The following is a 20,911-nucleotide window of genomic DNA, read 5'->3' as shown; positions in this document are numbered from 1 at the left end:
TTGCGATGTTGAAGGCTGTGACAAACTCATATCACAATGACTTTCTTGGTCCACACTTTGACGAACATAAGTATCACATGTGCTGGATGCGCTGGTATCTAAGGAACAAGTTTCTTGCTGCAAGAGATGTAATTTTCTCTCTTCTCTTTTATGCAGAATCACTGACACTTTCTTATCCACATTTCCAATAAACATTTTTCTTGTAGTTCGTTGGTCGTATACAAACTTCAATTCAATATCAGGGATCTTTTTTGCTTTCTCGCAATTGCAAACTTGAACCACAGGACAGTCACAGCTTAGTTTTTTCTCGCATTCACATGAAAGCACTATTTTACACTTACATGCTGCAATATCAAATAGTTTTCCCCGAGCATTAGCGATAAAAACTTCCAGTCTTTCCTTGAAAAAATCCTTGTCTTTATCACGGTTAAATGATTTCCTAATCTTGTAGTACTCTTCGTGATACGAAATTACCATTTGGACAACACGAGTGTGTGTAACAGTTGGAATTGAAGCATTCTTAAAAAGATTTTCAACTTCAGTGGCAACACTTTCTGCAATAGGTGGAAATTTCACCTTGAACTTTGAATCTGACAATAACATTAATCTTTGTCTCTCTTCGAAACAAGAAAGAAGTACGTCCTCGTACGTTGGCAAAGTATTAGCACTTAGTTCTCGAGACGGACCGAAAATCGGGCAAACGTTCGTGTGGGATTGTCTTGTAGCAACTCCACTATTCGACGACATCATGTTGAAATTAAAAACACTACTAACAAACTAATTTTGTGAAAAATACTCACTATTTTACTGTAACACAAGTCTTGCAGCAACTCCACTATTCGACGACATCATGTTGAAATTAAAAACACTACTAACAAACTAATTTTGTGAAAAATGCACACTATTTGACTGTAACACAAGTAAACGCAAACAGACAACTGTACTTGTTGCGAGCTACTACGCTACTAGTCACAGTAGTCAAGCCGCTGCGATGTTCTCACTAAGCGCGGAACAGTCCATGCATTGACAACAAGGGGAGTAAGCTTGGAGGAGTGCGCCATTAATAAGCAATAAGCAAGCATGACTGAAAGTCGAATCAAGTTTTGTAACACATCTAAAATAATAAATTAATATGTAGAAATGCATCGGGTATGATTACAAACCGAGCAGACTTCGTTTATGTCTTTAGAATTTCACGAAAAATACCTCATTTTGCCGATTTTCCCCAAAGTTTAGGCTTTTTGCGCGATCTCAAAATATACATAAAAATGTTCAAGAATATTTTTTTCGAGCTAAATACACCTCAAAGAATATGTTTTAAGCTATTAGAATAAAAAATATTCATTAGAAATATTTTTCCCATGACTTTAAAAATGACAGTTTTTTTTCAAATTTTTTCAAACTTTAGGCCTATTGCAAGATTAAAATTTTTTTTTTTTATTTTCCTGTTTTAAGGATGCCTATGCGCAAGTTTTCTGCACTATTAGAAATTGATATCGTAGAAAGTCGTTTTTTCACTCCACCCTAATATCTACCTATCTTGGCAATATTCAAATTTTCAGTTTTTCACATAGTTTTTGAGGGTTAAAAATGGCCGATTTCGCAATTTTTCAATTTTTAATCGCTTATATGCTAAAAACTAGCAACTTTAGATAAATGTCACTACAGACCTTTTCTGTTTGGAATGATCCAAAAAACCTAAAAAACCTTGTTCTACGCAAAACAAAATTATTTTAGGAAAAAAACAAAAAAAAAACGTTTAAAAAATTTTTGACCCACTTTTTGTCCTGGCAGCATGCAAATTTGTTAAAAGGGGTCCTTTTTGAGTAAGATTGTGCAAAAAATCCGAATCGGAATATTTTTCCTAGCGGATGAGCAGTTGCTTCCTGGACTAGGGGTAATAACAGGCGGTTGAAGCGCCGGCCCTGTAACCTTCCTTGTATACCGCAGTCTCTAGATATAGCAGACTACCCTGCTATACTCCCATAGCCACAGCGGCATAAAACAGAAGACTATTATTATTATAATATAATATATACATAATATAATGTAACATAATCTTAATTTAATTCTGTCTTGTTACTCCTCGCATCCGTCTAAACATTTTCATATCCGCCATAGCATTAGTTGTTCCTTTTCTTTGTGGCTACCCAACATCCACTTCTGTACATTATAGCTGTTATTATGGTAGCTTTATATAGTTTTTCTTTTAGTTTCGTTGAAACTTGTCTGTTACTTCTATCATACAACACACCACTTGCTTCTTTCCACTTCATCCATTTCCCGTACCTATAATGAAAACATTACCGTATAGTTTACCATTACCTTTTAATACCGATCCTAGGTACTATTCTTTTTGACAATTATTTCATTATACAAAGATATCATTGCATTTGTAGTGTAAACATCATTTTAAATGAAGATTCCAATAACATCTGTTTTGTTCTACTAAGTTTTAAACTAAGTGGTTGTCCTCCGCTATTCCAGTTTTTGTTTGTAGTTTTTACCCACATGCGGATTTGAAGATTTGCCACCCCTGGGCTATTCATATCCACAATTTGCCACTCCCCTCCCCGCCATTTTTTACTTTTTTACCAAAATTTGCCTCCCTTGAATTCTGCCGCCCTGGGCGGCATTCAGCCCATATGTAAATCCAGCCCTGTTCTTACCAAAATAACATCATCACAATGAATTGAGCACCAGCTCATGGTGACTTTCATAGTCTTTACGTAATCACCAGGAACTCCTTTATTATTGACCACCCACCATAAAACCTCTCGAGGAATTATATCTTACATAACATGCTTTCTCAAAATCAATAAATACCATATGAGCATTGTTTGCTTTATTCCTATATGGTCCTATCAGCTTCCTTATAATGAAACTTGTATATGTTGTTGATCTGCCTTGTACACATACAAACTGAATTTCGGTTTCTTCGCATATCCTTTCAATGTCTTTTAATTATTCTCTCTTCTATTTACATGACTCTGCGGCATGCAGATGCTGGCCTGTTGTATATCTTCCTTATTCGTGTAAACAAGTGTTAATATACTGCTTCTCCATTGTCTGGAGTTTGTCCCATAATTCTAATATACAATCCTGTTAGCCTACTTATTTATGCCTCTCCTAGCCTTGTCCATATTTCCCCAGCGATATCACTTGGCCGAATTTTGTTACCTTTGTCCATTTTTTACTATATTAAATATTTTAACCACTTTCACATTTATTAGTTTGATGATATAATAATTGCCGTTATTGTCTGCGCTAGCTCCACTCGTCTTTTGTCAAATTTTTCATTTATTAAACTCTCAACGGATTTTTTAGCTTTTTTATATCCTTTTCATGAACTACTCATTTATTATTTTTGTATCGGAGATATATATACCATGCAGAACTTTTTGAATAATGAAATTTCATAACGTTTTGGCTATCCTTTCTTCAGTCAGCTTTACGTTCGTGACTGTGTTAGTCGTCGCCTTGAAAGGCAGGGTCTTCTGACATTTTTGACACAAATGGTAACATTGCTCCTGTAGTGATCCTTTCCCAAGTTAAGTTGCTCCTTTTTCTAACTTGGCTATACCTTACTGATGACGACTAATGAGCTAGAAACACGTGTCTACGGTTGCATTCCATCTTTTTTACATTTTGTAATTTTGATATATATTATAATAGTGCAGTTGAATATGCACCATTTCGATATCTTGCCAATATAAAGCCGAATGTTCCGTTCCCCTTTTACATAACGGAGAGTGAAAGTAACAACAGGAACAGGAATAGAGATAGGGATCCCGGGTCGGGGACAGAGACAGGAGGGTAAATCGAAACCGTAAGGGAACAATAAGAGAAACGCGATTTCGAGGTTTCGAATACTCGAGTCTAGTGGATAGATGCTTCGGGTGCCTTCACGTTTGTCATATATGGGGTGTTCTTGACATCACCAGGACCGTCTTTGATAAGACAAGTTCCAGACGCTAATTTGAGTAAATTTTACCTGCATGTATATTTTACACCCAAATAACATTTACAATCTTCATGATATTCATGAATGACTTTAATTTTATTTCAGAAATATCATAGATCCGTATTACGTTTAAAATAATAAACTAAAAATTTTTAAAAACCCCAATCCCAATTAATTTTTTTTTCAAATATCTTATTTAGTTGGAATGGCATGAAAGGAAACAATCTATTTATCCTGTGGAAATTGTACAGCTAGTTGTTATTTAAACCATTTTTTTAATTGGGTAAAATCGATACTGCGATGTTAGTACACATAGTATTAGTGCGTTTAAGTCAACGCCATGTGCTGCAATTCTAGCAGAAGTGCAGGAACCTCCTCTAAACCTTAGAAGAGAATTCTTGTCTAATAAGTTTCTATTAAAGACCAGGACTTTAGACTCACATAAATTATTAAGTAAAATTAACAGTCTCACTGAATATAACTTAACAAATTCTTATTGGAGAATTAAAACTTCTCCCCCTCTTACAGATACTTATCTAGAAACTAACAACTTTAGCATTATCACTAAACAAATATTACCCATATATAACCTTTCTATTGAGGAAATCGCAATTTTTCCAAAGATCATAAAACCTCCATACAGAAACTTACCATGCCAAAACAATAAAATTATAAAATTAATCTTATCTGAATTTTCTAATTATAAATACATCTATACAGATGGTTCAAAAACATGTAATAGTGTAGGTAGCGCTTATTATTTCTAATATAAAAAGTGGTAATTCTTTTAGACTACCTAAATGTACATCTATCTTCACTGCCGAACTTTATGCTATTGAAAGAGCCCTAACTTACGCGGTTGAACAGAACTTTGGAAACACGGTTATACTATCAGATTCTTTATCTGCTCTTGAGGCAATATCACAACCAATAACCAAAAAACACAACAATGAGTTGTTATGCCATATTAGAAAGACAATCGCTCGATTTAAAAATAGTAGCAGTGACTTGGTCTTTATCTGGGTAAAAGGACATGCCGGAATCAAAGAAAATGAGATAGTGTATGAAATAGCAAAGAATTCAGCAACTTTAAATGAAATAGTAGATTTAACAATCTCCAGCGATTACATTCCTGAATGGCATAAAAAATTAAGAAAGAAATGGGAAACTATTTGGCTCAAGTTTGTACAAACATCGAGGAATCCATACACTTACATATACCCACAACTTCCGCAAAATATCCCACATATATTTGACTATCACGTTACTCGATTTTATTCCACATCCCTAAGTAGCTTAAGATTAAACCATGGCAATTTTCCTGCACATTTAGCTAAAATAGGAATGCGTATCAACTCTCTCTGTTCATGTGATAACTACTCTACTGCAGATTTAAATCATATAATCTTTAATTGCGAACTTAATAAATACCATACGAAAGCACTAATTGCTAGACTTCAGAAGCGGAATGTAAGTTTACCGCTGAATAATTCACACCCACTAAGCTTCAATACCAAAACTATTAATGATATTATCATACAATTTCTTAAAGATTCTAAAATAAAAATTTAATATGACATCTTCAATCTTCAACTTTCAAATATCTGTGGCAAAAAGTTTATCTAATGCCAGCCCCTCTTTGTGAACACACACACACACACACACACACACACACACATAGTAATACAGTTGAAATTTTTATATACTTCATTTTCTTGAATAAATAATATTGTATTTGAGCAATATTTTGACTTTTCGACCACTTATGAGGGATGGGAGCCCGCGACCCCCATCCCGGTAATATTGTACTTTGCACAAATAGCTCACGTCTATTTTCTAGCCCTCTAGGTGACCTTGGGCCTGTCGTATGCCTGCCAAAATGCCAAAAATAGCCCCCTCGCCGATTTTACCGATTTAATCAGCAATAGGTCTCATTTTTTTGTTATAACTCAACCTTCTGATGAAATAATTGGCAAAATGGTGAAAGATACATTATATTTTATGGTTATACGTTAACAAATTATGTACGAAAAGAAAACTGATTTTCAAATGATTAACAAAATTTAACTAAGCAAGGAAATACAGGAAAGAAAAAAAAATCATCATTCATGACTTTATAGTAAACCATAAAATCAATCACAAAATCACAATCATAAAATTTATACCCTCATAGCTGATTTTTGCAGGATTTTTTGATAAAAATAAAGTACGACAAATTTTTAAGGGTACTCGAGTTGTCGGACGCACCAAAATTTAGAAACCTCTATGTTTACGAAACGGCCCACAGTGGTCCTTTCTGACGATCTATGGTTGCAAAAGTATTACACCACAATTAGTCGGAGAGATAGAAGCGGATTTTGTGCGTGATAAGTAATATGGAAAAACTATACGGGAATATGTTGAATTAGTTGTGTACATGACTTTCCCCAACGGCCGGAAACCAGAGTGGGGGCCGAGGGTACTTATAAGGGGTCAAAGTCGCGGTTTTTATTATTTTTTTTGTGACGCTCATGATCGAGATGCACCAAAATTTGGAAATAAGTAGGTCATGACGTAACTAAGTAAAATCTCCAGGGGTGGAACGCTGCGTGGCCGACAAAGGGATGGGGGTAGGGGTGAATATAAGAAATATAAAGGTTTTTTTGCGACGTTCGTGACTGAGATAGTGCACCAAAATTTGGTAATAAGTAGACCATGACATAACTAAGTAAAATCCCCAGAGCCGGAAACCAGAGTGGGGGACGAGGGTAGTTATAAGGAGTCAAAGTCACGGTTTTTATTACTTTTTTTTGTGACGCTCATGATCGAGAAAGAAAAGTAGGTCATGACGTAAGTAAGTACAATCTGCAGGGGCGGAACGTTGCGTGCCGACAAAGGGATGGGGGCAGGGGTGAATATAAAAATTATAAGGGATTTTTGTGACGTTCGTGATCGAGATAGTGAACCAAAATTTGGGAGTAAGTAGATCATGACGTAACTAAGCAAAATCTCCAGGGGTGGAAACCAGAGTTGGGGATGAGGGTAGTTTTAAGGGATCAAAGTCACAGTTTGTATTACTTTTTTTGTGACGCATCACAACATTTGCCCGCCACGTAGCGATCCGCCTCTAGAGAATTTACTTAGTAATGTCATGATCTACTTATTCCCAAATTTTGGTGCACTATCTTCATCATTAGCGTCACAAAAAAAATAATAAAAACCGCGACTTTGACCCCCTATAATTACTCTCGTCCCCCACTCTGGTTTCCGGCCGTTGGGGAAAGTCATGTATACAGTTAATTCAATATATCCCCGTATAGTTTTTCGATATTACTTATCACGCACAAAATCCGCTCCCAGCTCTTAGACTGGGTCTGAAAGGGACTGAAAGTTCGTATACAGGTAAAACATTGTTGTATAATGTAAAATACAAGAACCTACAAAAATTAAAAAAATATAGAAAGAGCACATTCGAGCACACAGGAGTAACTTTTTCTGAGAGATAAATAAATAAAGTAACAATAAAAAAATAGTTTAGCAACAATCCCAAAAGTTCTACTCTATTAAAATATTTACAAATTCTTATTTTAGTGCTAATCTATCATCATCTTTACAATCAAATATTTTTTTATCAACAAAGGTACAACTATTGTTTTATAATTATTGTAAATATACCTGTTCGCTCGACTTCCATTTCAAAAAAATATTAAAATAACAGTTTTAGGTACACTTAAATTCACTTTGAAAGGGCGCGGGCGCTGGTAAATTGCCTGAAACTACTGAGCGTAAGTTCGGTAAAGAAGTACAACTTTCGGTTTTAATTGTTCACTTCGAGGTGGAAGTTGAGTTCTAAGAACGATTTATTTTGTTTACCTGGTTATCTAGGTATTCAATGAGTGTCATTTGAACCAATTATTTAAAGATGAATTTTATACCTTTTGCAAGCATAGATTATGAAAAAGGACCACCGTGCGCGGCCCCCTCCCGAAAATTTTCCGAAATAGAAAAGTTGTCTAACTTAACCTGAATAATGGAATAAAACAGTGTTTAATGAGGGAAGCAATATTTTCTTTAAGTGTGGGCCCAAGATCTAATAACTATTACTTTCCTATTACACATTTAACTATTAAGTCAACAGAAAAATTATTTCTGACTCTTTAAAATTTTTCAAAAGTTAGGTAGTTTTTAGTTTAAATTATTTATCTTTATTCTATAGTTATTTTAGATATCAGTAGAAACTAGGCAATAATACAGACGCTAAGTAAATAAATTATTCAGTTTGATTATAACAACTTTTTAATGATTTACGTACTGTCCTAAAAACTATTTACAAAAATGAAAATGAGAGACACTTTATATTTCAATTCGTCCAAAGAGGAACATCAACCTCTTACGTACGTTTCTCCCTCTTTAGGGACCAAAAGAGGTATATGTGGTCTGTTCCGAACGAAAAGTGGAATAATTTGTCTCCCAATGCTGAATTAAAACAAATAATTTGATAGACGCTTTAGCAACATCTACTTATAAAAGTTTCAAGCTTTATTTCCGAGGAAATAAGCACTTTTATTAAGATCAGATTCTGGTAAATCATGTATTCATGCTTTCTAATTCATAAACGATTCGTGAAATACAATCATAAACGAAGAATTAAAGAAGACTAGGGAAAATCTAAAATTGCATTTCACCACCTGTCTATTCATACTCAACTAGGAGTAAGCTAATATAAAGTGAAATTTAAAGATATCTTATGTATTTCAATATGTTCAGAGAAGATCATTAACCTCTTACATACGTTTCACCCTCATTAGGGATCATCGGAGATATATCGTCGGCTCTGAATGAAAATAATTCGCTGTGAAACGCAATTTTAGATTTCCCCTCGTCTCTTTTAAATCATCGTTCATTTGTTTTGCAACAGATACAGGAATTACCAGAATCTTATTTCAATAGAAGTGTTTATTTCTTCGGATATGACGCTTCGAACTTATTTATAAAAAATTATAAAAATAATTTAATGTGGATATAGAACTTTCAAGAATTTTTAATAATACATTATTATTTACTACTACGAAAGGGTACGTGATGAAAAAGTGTACTCTCAAATACGGACCTGATATTGTCGTGGAAGTGATGTTGATTTCTAGTATCTGGAAGGCATTCTTCCTACAAATTGTGTCACATTCTTCATACCAATTATGTCAGTGAGTCATTCGAAAAGTATATTGTGGAATTTTCATTATCTTGTAGGGGATTTGCAAAAGGTAGCCGTTATGAAATACCAAAATTACCAAAATAATTGCCACCCCAAAAATGAATAATTTTGAAGACATCAGGGGCGAAAATTTATTTAAAAAATTATCTGATTGGCATGTACGCTTACATTACTATAAAACTATCATAATAAATTACATAACTGAATCAATTATACATAAGAATAAACCACAACGAATTGTAATAAAAATATCATTTTTTTGTTTGGTTTTGATGCACAGATTTCTAGAAATGTTAAAAAAATAATAGTAGGTGAGGAAAGTATGCCAAATGTGCAGTCACTCAAGCGCTTTGGGGACCTATTAGGTTGTGAAGAGTAGGTTCTAAAACGAAAAAAAGTTAAGTAAAGTTTTCCATTTTAGTGAGGACTTTCCATTTTGAATTTAATTTTCCATTTCAAACAATCGTTTTTTCCGATTATAGCGCCATTTATCCACAATTCGAAAAAATGTTTCAAACAAAATTACTTATTTTTACGTAAGGAATCTTGGCCTGCAATAAAAAATGAGGGCTCCTATTAAAAATTTTAAAGTAATCCCCCACCCAACATTCGTGTGGGGTCGTATTTAATGCCATTCGATAGATTTTTCAAATATATTGAATAAGTGTATTTTCAGTTTTTCGATCTGATGTTCATTTCGCGAAATACCGCGGGATTCGTATTTAAAATTTTAAATTTACCACCCACCCCTCTGCGTGGGCAGTCGTGTTTGGTATCATTCGATAAATTTTTAACAAATATTGAGCACGTATTTTTTAGTTTTTAGATATATCGTTCATTTCCCGAAATACTCGCTTTTTCTTGTAAAACTTTGTGACTCACCCATTTCCTTATGCCCCGCCCAAATCGTCAGATTTTTGAAATATACACTGTTTTGCATGTACTTAACTTACCTTATCTTAATCTGACGATTTCGAGTTTTTCTAAGGATATATATTTTTTTTCGGCCCCCCTTAACGAACTTCCCTGTGTTTAGAGTCAATATATGGTAGAGGTACATCTACAGGGTACAAGGGTTCTCCCCATATGATAATCTGACGGGCTAAAGTTACTGCAAAAATCCCCGCTTGGGCTCCTCTACCATAAGATAATTGTGAAAATTAATATAATATGAAAATGTAATTTTTAATAAAAGGTGAATAAAATCTTGAAAATTTGACTTATTTGGCTTAGGTCATGCAGGCATCAGTCATGTTTACAATTTCAGAGCCCAAAACATTGGAACGTTATATTTATGTATTCTCGTTTGATCTTTTAATTTTGTTTTAATTTTAAGTTTTTTTTTTGTTTTAATCTTGTTTAATTTTTGATCTTTTGATCTTTGATCATCCTTATTGTTGGGTGTTGTATTATTCTGAATTTTAGATGATGTATGTCAGATTTTTTGTTGACGCAATAGTGTTACAATAATTTTATTGATTATTTCATTCATTGGAGATTCTGACCAATAGAAAGCTACAGACATGCAAATTAAGGTGATAATTTTTGATAATCTCCCGTCGTTAAGCATATTACGTCAGATGCCCTTCGTTGCTACGAAAAAATACATTCAGTGACATTAATGACAAATGTTTTAAAAATTATAAAAGTGATGACTTTCAACCGTCAAATACATATTTATAACAACTGTGTGTTTAATTTCACTAATTGGTACTTACATATATAAATTACAATAAAATTTTGGTTTTGAACAGTTTTATTCATGAAATAATCGCAACAAATTGCACTCGAACTCTAAAATTAATATAGAATTTTTGCCCTCGTGACACTTTGACATAATTTCACTCGCCTTCGGCTCGTGAAATTAAAACTGCCAAAGTGACACTCGGGAAAAATTCAATAATTTTAGAGCTCTTGTGCAATTACTACTGATAATTTAGGTACTTATTTTGATATCGTCAACCAGACCTTGCGAAATTTTATTGATGAGTTTGCTACTCAATCTAGTAAGATGAGGGGGGCAACTGTAATTTTTCTCTTTTTACTTGGTTTCTAATAAATCAATTGATACATTTTCCTATTTAACTCGTATGTTCATTGTCTTAAGCATGTTTTTGTCTGATATATTTATCAAATTTTCGGCTTTTTGGTTAAATTCATGGTTTCTTCATTCACTTAATACTGTTAAGTTTAACTTCAACAAGTAACTTTAGTACAGTTGATCTGTATCAGTATCTCACAAGAATGGTACGTTGCTTTTTGATTGGGTAGAAAATTGTCATATAACCAAAGTAGCGGATTATGTCTACGAAGGCTATTGGTTTGAAAGAATGTTTCGTCGTCTGGATGAGGGAAAAGTTGCTTTAACTGCGGAGTATGTAATAAATATGAATTCATTTACGGTTTAGGATCTGCTGGAGTCGGTCGCACTTCTCATGAAACCATGAATTGAGATACTTTTGTGTTATGGCTCTGCGGTAGTGACGTTGATTATAGTTACTTTCGACTATTCGTTACAAATCGTTACTTTTGTACAAAGTAATCATTTACAGTATTCGTTACTTTGACTACTATGATTACTTTTGTTATTTTTGTATTTGAGTACCGGTAATCATATCGAGAATCGTATTTCTCAGTAGGTAGGTTTTATTTTTATTTTCATTCTGTGAATTTGTAAATTATCTACTATCTAATATACATCGGCAAATCGAGCAGATCTTGATAAAGACATAGGGTTCTCGCATTCGATCTTTGTTAATGACATACATTGCATATTTTACGTATACCATTATACCTCCCTCTGTTTCATCTTCTATCTTCTCCTCACCCTCATACCCTTAAAACGCTTTATACCGATAACAATATCTGAGAACACTCGTAAAATACCGGTCCCGTCCGTTACTCGCTGGGATACGATTGGTAGAATGTAATCAAGTGTACTGGTTGTAGATACAACAGTCGTTACTCGCTCTGATACGATTGGTACGAAGTAATCAGAGTAATCAAAATAGAAACAATAGTCGTTACTCGCTCTATACGATATGTACGAAGTAACGAAATAATCAAGGTAGATACAATAGTCGTTACTCGCTCTGATACGATTGGTACGAAGTAATGAAGTAATCAGAGTAATCAAAGTAATCAAAGTAGAGACAATAATCGTTACTCGCTCTGATACGATGGATACGAAGTAATCAGAGTAATAAAAGTAATAAAAGTAACGAATTGCCTCTCTGTATAGTAATCATTACTTTCGGTATTCGTAAGTAACGAGTACTTTGTAACGAATAGACACTTTTTCAACATCATTACTCTGCGGTTGCCAGATGCCGGTTACGTTTGAGTCTGAAATGTACCCAAGTTTCTTTTTGGAAGCAACTATTCATTATTGGAATTAAGTTTGTTTTAAACAATTACTCATGAGTTAAGGTAAAAGTTTTATAAGCAGTTAAGTGTTAATAATCACACTGAATATTTCAAGCAGTTAATTAAAATTCGTGAAATGTCAAAAATAAAAGCCGGTTGTATTTGAATTGATTGTTGCTGAAATTTTCATGATGAAATATTTAGCGAAGTGCCAACATTGTACTTTCCACCTTTTTTTGTTATACTTAAAATTCAGTGAAGTAACATGGACATTTCCAAATGACTGAAATCAGGACAATAATTGCAGAAACCAACAAGGTATTGAACAATGTTAATTTCTTTTTTTATGTAACACTTGGACAACTTTTTCAAATTGTAACAGTATAAAGATGTCCAAAGTAATTTATTTTTGATTTCTTTTATATCAATAAATTTGATTCATTTGAAACAATGTTGTTTTTTTATCAATCTTTCCTTCTTTTGGTCAACTAAGTAAAAATAGGCCAATAAGGTAGGTGAATTTGTATTTATCTCATGATGATAATTATTATTCTTCTTTTTGCCAACTTTAGGCTTAATGCCTGTTTTACTTCGGATTTTAGCCTCAATTGACGTCGTCTGACCATCTTTTCCTCGGTCGTCCCAATGATCTTCTGTCATTTGGGGATTTGTCTGTTGCTATTCGCACTATTCTATTTTCTCATTCTTTCTATGTGTTGATATTTGATTCCATTCTCTTTTTCTTCTTTTAGTCCACATGTTTATTTTTCTATACCACATCTTGCTCGTATTTCCTCACTTCTTACTCTGTCTTTTAGAGTGTGGTTTGTTATTTTCCGTAAGACTTTTATTTCTGCTGTTTTCAGCAGTCTTTGTGTTTTCGCCGTATCTGCTCTTGTTTTCGCTGTGTATGTCATTAGTGGTCTTATTGTTGATTTATATATCCTGGTTTTCGATTCCGTTGTGAGGTATTTGTTTCTCCAGATTGGATTTTTGAGACATCCTTCTGCTCTGTTTACCATGTTTACTGGTTTTTGTACTTCTTCTTCAATTTTTATATATCTTGACAGTTTTTTGATACGTCATGACAATTATTTATATTTATATTTAATTGATTTTATTAGAGTTGTTGATTTAAAAAGTTTCTTTGCATCTCCGATAAAGGAAAATGTGGTAACTTTTTCGGCATACTATTGCTCCATTAAACACTTCAACCAACTCTGGGTAACAAGTCACACAAATACGTTTAATAGAATGTATTCACCGACACGGAACAGCATACCTTTCAACTCTTTAAACTTTATGAAAAAAAGTGTATCGAGGACGTGTATTGGCATCTTAAACAATACCAACTTCGATATTATCATCATCGTCATCATATCTGTTCAATCCTTTTTTCCTGCTGAATTATTCCTGTTCGGTATATTTATTATAGATCTGTATGTGTCTTTGCAGCGTTGGTTATGTATTTCCAATCTTTTTTGTTTCTGGCTTTTATAAAATAAAAGTCTTTCAGGCTTTTATTTTCACTATTTATGTCTTCCTCTATCCAGTTTTATCATTTTATCCTTGGTTTTACTCTTTTTCTTGGTCCCATGGGTTTCCAGTTCGTAATTTTTTGTATCACTTCTCTTCTCATTATGTGGCCTGCCCATTCTAGTTATTTGCTTTTATGTAATGTATCTCGATATGTTCTCTTCTCCCATTTCTTGTTGAATCTTTTTATTGCTCCCCATTTTGTTTCTCCGTCGCTTGTTCTTTTTGGTCCCAATATTTATCTCATTATTTTTCTTTTTGCTATTCCTAGATCTTCATATTTTTTGGTCTTACTGCGTGGTTTTCTTTGCATAAGTGATAACTGGTCTGATAAGTGTCTTATACGTTCCGATTTTTGTTTGACTGTTGATGTTTTTGGAGCTGAGTAATTTGTTATTCATTCCAAAAGCTTGATTACCCTTCTGGATTCTTTCCTGTATTCTGCATTTGCCGCTTTTTTCTATTGTTACCCCTAGTTACCCTCACTTAGTTACTTCTTCAAATTTGTATTTTCCCGTTATTATTAGTCCCCTTCGATCATCCTCGTTTAATTTCATGTAGTCGGTTTTGATTTCATTAATTACTAAGCCCACCTTTTTTGCTTCTACATCCAGATTGTTTATGGCTTTTATTATTATGTCTTCTCTTTTCTCTGCTACAACTGTTAAATTATCCGCATTAGCCATAAATTTGTGTTCCATGCAGTATCCCTTGTGGGATACTGAATGGAAAAAACCCCTAAAACTAGGTTAAAGAGGGTGGAAGCGATTTGGTCTCTTGTTTAACACCTCTAATGAAATTAACTTTTGATATTGTTGGCTGAAATTTGTTTTTTGCTTTCGAGTTCTGCTGGTATATGTAGGTTCTTATTGTATTTATATCTTTCCTACCTACTTAACCGTGGTTTATGTATTATGTATTTTAATGAAGTCGCTCTGATGAACTCCTGAGAAATGAGAAGCATGAAAATTGTCTTTCCTGTAAAGTACTGGATTAATAAATATTAACAATATGCACGGTGAGCTTAAAACACGTTATTATCTAATTTAATATAGCTTCACCTTGTTTTGTTGGAATATCTTTTACAACTCAAAAATAGACAATACAAGACAAAATATAAATCCGCTAAGCGTCCCTTTTTGAAAAAATCGATTTTTTCTAAAAAAATATAAATTTCTGAAAAGTAACATTTTACATAAATATTTTGCAATAACTATCGTTGTAATCGTTTGAAAAATGAAAGAAACGTTTATCAAACTTCTATATTAATAGTACATGAACACAGCAATATATAAATACAGGGTGGGCCAAAGAAAAGTGTCCACCTCGATATTGGCAGTAGTTATTCGATTTTAAAAAAATGCCGAAACAGCTTGACTTTTATTTTTATATTGCAATTTTTTCGCATATATTTCATACTAGTGACGTCATCCACCAGAACGTGATGACGTAATCGATGATTATTTACACAGGGTGACCAAAAAAATATTGTTTGAATTAATCAATTGACGCAAAAAGAAGAATGTACTTTTAATTTATTTAACTCAAAATACATTGTACTGCTGTCAGAAAATAGAAAAAAAATGTTTATTTCACAAATAAACATTTTCGCTTAAATTAAATCACAAACAGCCTCCCACCTACCTATTTTGAGAGTTGTAACATTTAATTTAAGCGAACAGCTATGTTTATTTACCCAATAAACTTCTTTTTTTTATTTTTCGACAGCAATAAAATGTATTTTGAGTTAAATAAATTACATATATTTTTCTTTTTGCGTTAATTAATTTAAATAAAGGAAATTTTTTTGGCCACCATATATAAATACTGATATTATTGTTTATATTACTGAATAGAGAATTGAATACCCTGTCAAATGAGCTACCACACGACCCCTATTTCCTTTTAAAAAATCATCGATTACGTCATCACGCCAAGATGAATAACGTCACTAGTATGAAATATGTATCAAAAAATTGTAATTTAAAAATAAAAATCTATCTGTTTCGGCATTTCCTTAAAATCTAATAACTACTTCCAAATATCGAAGCCCACTCTTTTCTTTGGCCCACCCTGTATAAACAAATACATACCTAATTTTTTCTTTTATCCACTAGTTTGCAAATTAAAAAAAAATGCAACAGGTGGAGGATATGCGGATAATAAATTCTTCAAACATTTCAGAAATTTAGGTATATATTTTTTAGAAAAAATCGTTTTTTTTTTCAAAAAGGGACGCTTAGCGGATTTAAATTTTGTCTTGTATTGTCTACTTTTGAGTTGTATGAGATATTGTAACAAAAAAAGTTGAAGCTATATTAAATTAGATAATAACGTGTTTCAAGCTCACCGTGTATGTAATTGGCTGGCTTAACGTTCCAAACCAAATAAAAAAAAAAGAAAAAATTAGCGTTTCCATTGGTATATGATTTACTATTATGGATATGTTTTGTAGCAAATCCAACATAATTACCAAACATAAAACAAAAAAGCAGATACATATCATCGTCAAAATGATTTTGGAAACCATAAGTGCGTAAAACGAGTCAGGACTTCACAGAGAACTCGATGGAAAAACATCAACTTTCCATTTCAATCAACTCTGGCTAACAACTCACACAAACCCATTTAATAGAATGTATTCACCGACACGGAACAGCATATCTTTCAACTCTTCAAACTTTATGAAAAAAAGTGTATCGAGCACGTGCATTGGTATTTTAAACAATACCGACTTCGATATCACGTATCTAAAATTTGTTCATTCGCTTTTTAATGAAGATGAATAAGGGCAAATATTTTAACATCCATCATTGTATACCGCAGAGGGATATTAATGGGGTTTGACCAAACCATTAAGTAGGTCATAAATTATTCGGGATAAATAACAGGTGAAGTGGTGGGTTACAGATAAGATTATTTAATGTTTAGTAAAAAATTATAAATAAATACGAAAAATAATCATAAAACAAAAACAATTATTAAACAGTAGTGGAAAGCTACTCACTCTATGACTCGGAGACGTTGATGACAAATAAAGAAATGGAAAACAGAATAAATGCAATAGAAGTCATGTTTTAGAGAAGCTGAAGATTAACGCTAATGGAAAAAGCGAGAAATGAGAAAACTAATGAAAGTGGAATTGACTAATTGATAAAATATAAAAACGATAATTACTCTGGTATGGACATATACGAAGAATGGACGATACAATATTACCGCTAATAACTTGTAAATAAAAACCAAATAGAACGAGGAAAACGTGACATTATAAATTACTATGGAACGGACAAATAAAAACAACAATTCAAAAAAAGATACCTCACCGAAAACAATGCATACGACATCACAGTGTCATCGACATGTTATGTTAGTGTTATGTTATAAATTATTTCTCCATTTATCTTTATGCCTTCTGTACTTTCCTCTAGCGCTGTCGTAAATACTTCGCCTACTACCTCTAAAAAAATATATGAAAGAGAATAAAAGACGAAATACAGCAGTGGCAGCTCGTGATTTTTACAATAGGGGAGGCTATACCTAACTGTAAAATATCTAAACAAATTTGCACCAGCAAAAAATGCGCCTTGTAATTTAAGGCCTCATTTTTTTGATCATTTTTTTTTACCTTTCTTAATATCATCATAATTCATAATGGGTCTGGATCCCGCGTATGAAAAAAAAAGCTGATTAATAGCAAGCTGAAAATTTTTTAATAGCTTAAGGGTGTAATAGTTTCTGTCCTTGTGGGATCGGTACTCACCGGAGGGCCCGCAGACGTTCGGATATAATTAGCGTCTCTTTGCAAAGACAATGACGTCGACTTTGCAAAGTAACAAGACACTTACTCAACACACACACTACACATTACACCTGAGTTAGTGATAAGTTATCCAATTACGTGGCTAAAGGTTCTAGTTCTAAACCAAGGCCAGAATCAGAGAAAAAAAAAGCTTAAGGGTGTCTAGTCGGACAAACTTTGATATATGGGAACACTGGAACAGGGGATGTTTTAATTGTGGAACAGGTTAAAAATTTGAAACGGTCAGACCACAAAAAGGTGACATGTATTTTGTCCGACAGAACTTCCAATTGATTTGTTACCCTTTCATTAAACCCTCATGCAAAAATCAGACTGCTATTTATCACCTGTCATCATTCCTGTCATTTGACATATTCTACGTGTTCCACTCATTATAATTCCCATTTGGTGATAAATGCATCTCACAATTTAGATTTCCTCCAACAAAATATGGTCCCACGACATAGTTACCAACAATAATACCTTCCCACACGTTCAGCGACCATCTAGTTTCACTCTGTGTAACTATGTGGTATGCATTATTTGTGGCATAATAATGAAAGTTATGACTGAACCGTTTTTATGAAACGTAGCTTCATATCCAAATAGTACATTATCGAGGAAATCTCTCTGTTGATTGATTTTATCTAAGGCGATTTCACAAAATATTATTCTATTTTTCAAAATCTTCCTGAATTAATTATTGGTGCAATTGAATGCGGTAAGGGTACATTCTGGAATTGGGTGCATCTGGGTGCATTTGGAAGGATTCTGCCCACAGAGTGATAAGTTAGTTCTTTTTCTTTGAAAATATTTCGTATACTTGAATGTGGATTTTCAGTAACTGCCTGCAACACATTTATTTCGTTTTCCACTGTTACAGTACTTTTTGTTAGTTCGTGCTATCATACATAACTGAACCAGTGCGGTTTTTATTGCACCTTTCCAATGTCCAGATCATAACTACCCTTTCATCAACAGTAAGAGTCATCTTAACTATTTAATAACACAATACAAAACAATTTTGGTGAACTGCCAGTTTTAAACAATTCAGTTATGTAGATAAAGGCATTATTTTTATTTTCGATTCAGAGATCATTACCATCTTTCTATGGACCATTTCGAACTCCTTAGTTCTCATCTGGAAAGCTACCGTAATGATGCTCTGAAAAGAAAATAAAAATCTTTGCCATTTCTGTCAATTATAAAATATAATTAACATTTAGACGCTATAGCGACATCTATTAACAACTTGTCGAAACCCAAAAGACTCCATTTTTAAACAAATAAATGTTTAAAAATAATAAAATCTTTGGATTTCTTAGTTCGGAAACAGATTCTTCTTATACCTATTCCCCGTCCTTCTAAAATTTGCAAGGAATAAAGGGTGATGAATGCAGAGACATGGGGAGTCTATATAGTTGCACTCCACAACACATCAATTCACCGAGGCAAAGATCAACAAATCTGTCTCCTAGTACTCAATACGTGAGTAAGAACGTAGGTAGATAAAGGCATTATCTTTATTTTCGATTCAGAGATCATTACCATCTTTCTATGGACCATTTCGAACTCCTTAGTTCTCATCAGGAAAGCTACCGTAAAGCTACCTACCTAACTAAGGAGTTCGAAATGGTCCATAGAAAGATGGTAATGATCTCTGAATCGAAAATAAAGATAATGCCTTTATCTACCTACGTTCTTACTCACGTATTGAGTACTAGGAGACAGATTTGTTGATCTTTGCCTCGGTGAATTGATGTGTTGTGGAGTGCAACTATATAGACTCCCCATGTCTCTGCATTCATCACCCTTTATTCCTTACAAATTTTAGAAGGACGGGGAATAGGTATAAGAAGAATCTGTTTCCGAACTAAGAAATCCAAAGATTTTATTATTTTTAAACATTTATTTGTTTGAAAATGGAGTTTTTTGGGTTTCGACAAGTTAATTCAGTTATGTGTTACTTAAGATTTGGAAAAATTTAAACATCAATTAATAATTTGCTCTGAAACATGAAAGTACCTCGAAAGCTAATAAAGTTAGACATAGGGAATATTATATAACAATTAAAGCACGGTAACGGTACTTTTCAATAATGACAGGGTATTTCGATAAAATACAGGGTATTCTATTTAAAATTACTGAGAAAATAATGTACTTGCGTTTTGTTTCGCCCTGTACTCGATGTAAACAACATTAGCAATATCAAGCATTTTTGAAAATTTTCACAATCAATAAAAAAATATGGCACCAATAAACTATTGCTGTTTTGCTTATTTTTATTTATACAGTTAGTTGAACTTGTTACGATTTTCATAGAAAATTGGTTATAACTAAAGCTCGGATTATAGGCAAAATGCCTTTTTTGCCTATTTTGCCTATTATAATTGTTTTTTGCACTTTTTGCCTTTTTTCATAAATTCCGCCTATTTGTGCTTTTTTAAAATTTCATGGCACTACCCATGATATTATTCTATTACTAAACCATTCTATAATAAAATTTTGGGTCAATAATAAAATATCAATGGTTTGTTTATATAACAGATTTCTAGAAAAATGTACCTGATCGAGACTTGAGGGTTAACTATTTGGAAATCCCTAAGCTTTATTAGTTTATTATCAGTTGCACAGTCGGTTACTGTATCAGAGTTTAGTCATAAATTGCTATATCCAAGTTTAGTTTTGTTGCGTATACCGAAAAGAAAAGAACACGTTTTAAAACGTTTTAGACATTTGTGTGAAAAGATGACATCTAAATTAAGGCTGTGGATCGCACCTTATTCGGAACTTTCTCTAAAAGGAGATGAAGCATTTTGTAAACCATGCGGCAAATCGGTAAGTTTTATTTTTTCTCTTTTTTTCTCGTCCCACAATATAACTAAATTCTAAAGCGGTTTTAGAATTCTAATTATTTTTTTTTTAAATTCTCGGATTTCAAGTAGAAAAAAGTACTTTATTGACCAGCATTGTGGAACCCCACTTCATAAACGTAATTTGGAAAAATTAAATTCCTCTAAGTTAGCCCAAATATTTCTGCGGGATAGTTTAA

At 33.2% G+C, this 20,911-nt stretch overlaps 1 protein-coding gene across 1 annotated transcript; it reads right to left on the bottom strand.

The window, feature by feature from the left end:
- Positions 1-2,123: 2,123 nt before the first annotated feature.
- LOC126888689 (uncharacterized) lies at positions 2,124-14,758 on the bottom strand. The gene is made up of 2 exons (XM_050657057.1): positions 14,544-14,758; positions 2,124-2,289 (listed from the first exon to the last, which is right to left on the bottom strand). The coding sequence occupies exons 1-2, from the start codon at positions 14,756-14,758 to the stop codon at positions 2,124-2,126; spliced, it is 381 nt and encodes a 126-aa protein (XP_050513014.1).
- Positions 14,759-20,911: the final 6,153 nt, after the last annotated feature.

The sequence above is a fragment of the Diabrotica virgifera genome, chromosome 7 (genome assembly GCF_917563875.1).
Source record: "Diabrotica virgifera virgifera chromosome 7, PGI_DIABVI_V3a".
NCBI classification, from domain to species: domain Eukaryota; kingdom Metazoa; phylum Arthropoda; class Insecta; order Coleoptera; family Chrysomelidae; genus Diabrotica; species Diabrotica virgifera.
This window is presented reverse-complemented; position numbering and strand designations above follow the sequence as displayed.

What these genes read in the sequence shown, in the direction of transcription:
- LOC126888689 (XM_050657057.1), bottom strand. Translation starts at nt 14,758, where the DNA reads ATGGAACACAAATTTATGGCTAATGCGGATAATTTAACAGTTGTAGCA. An exon ending in AAATTTGAAGAAGTAACTAA is followed by an intron (nt 2,290 to 14,543) that starts GTGAGGGTAACT and finishes TTTTCATTATAG; the next exon opens with GTACGGGAAATGGATGAAGT.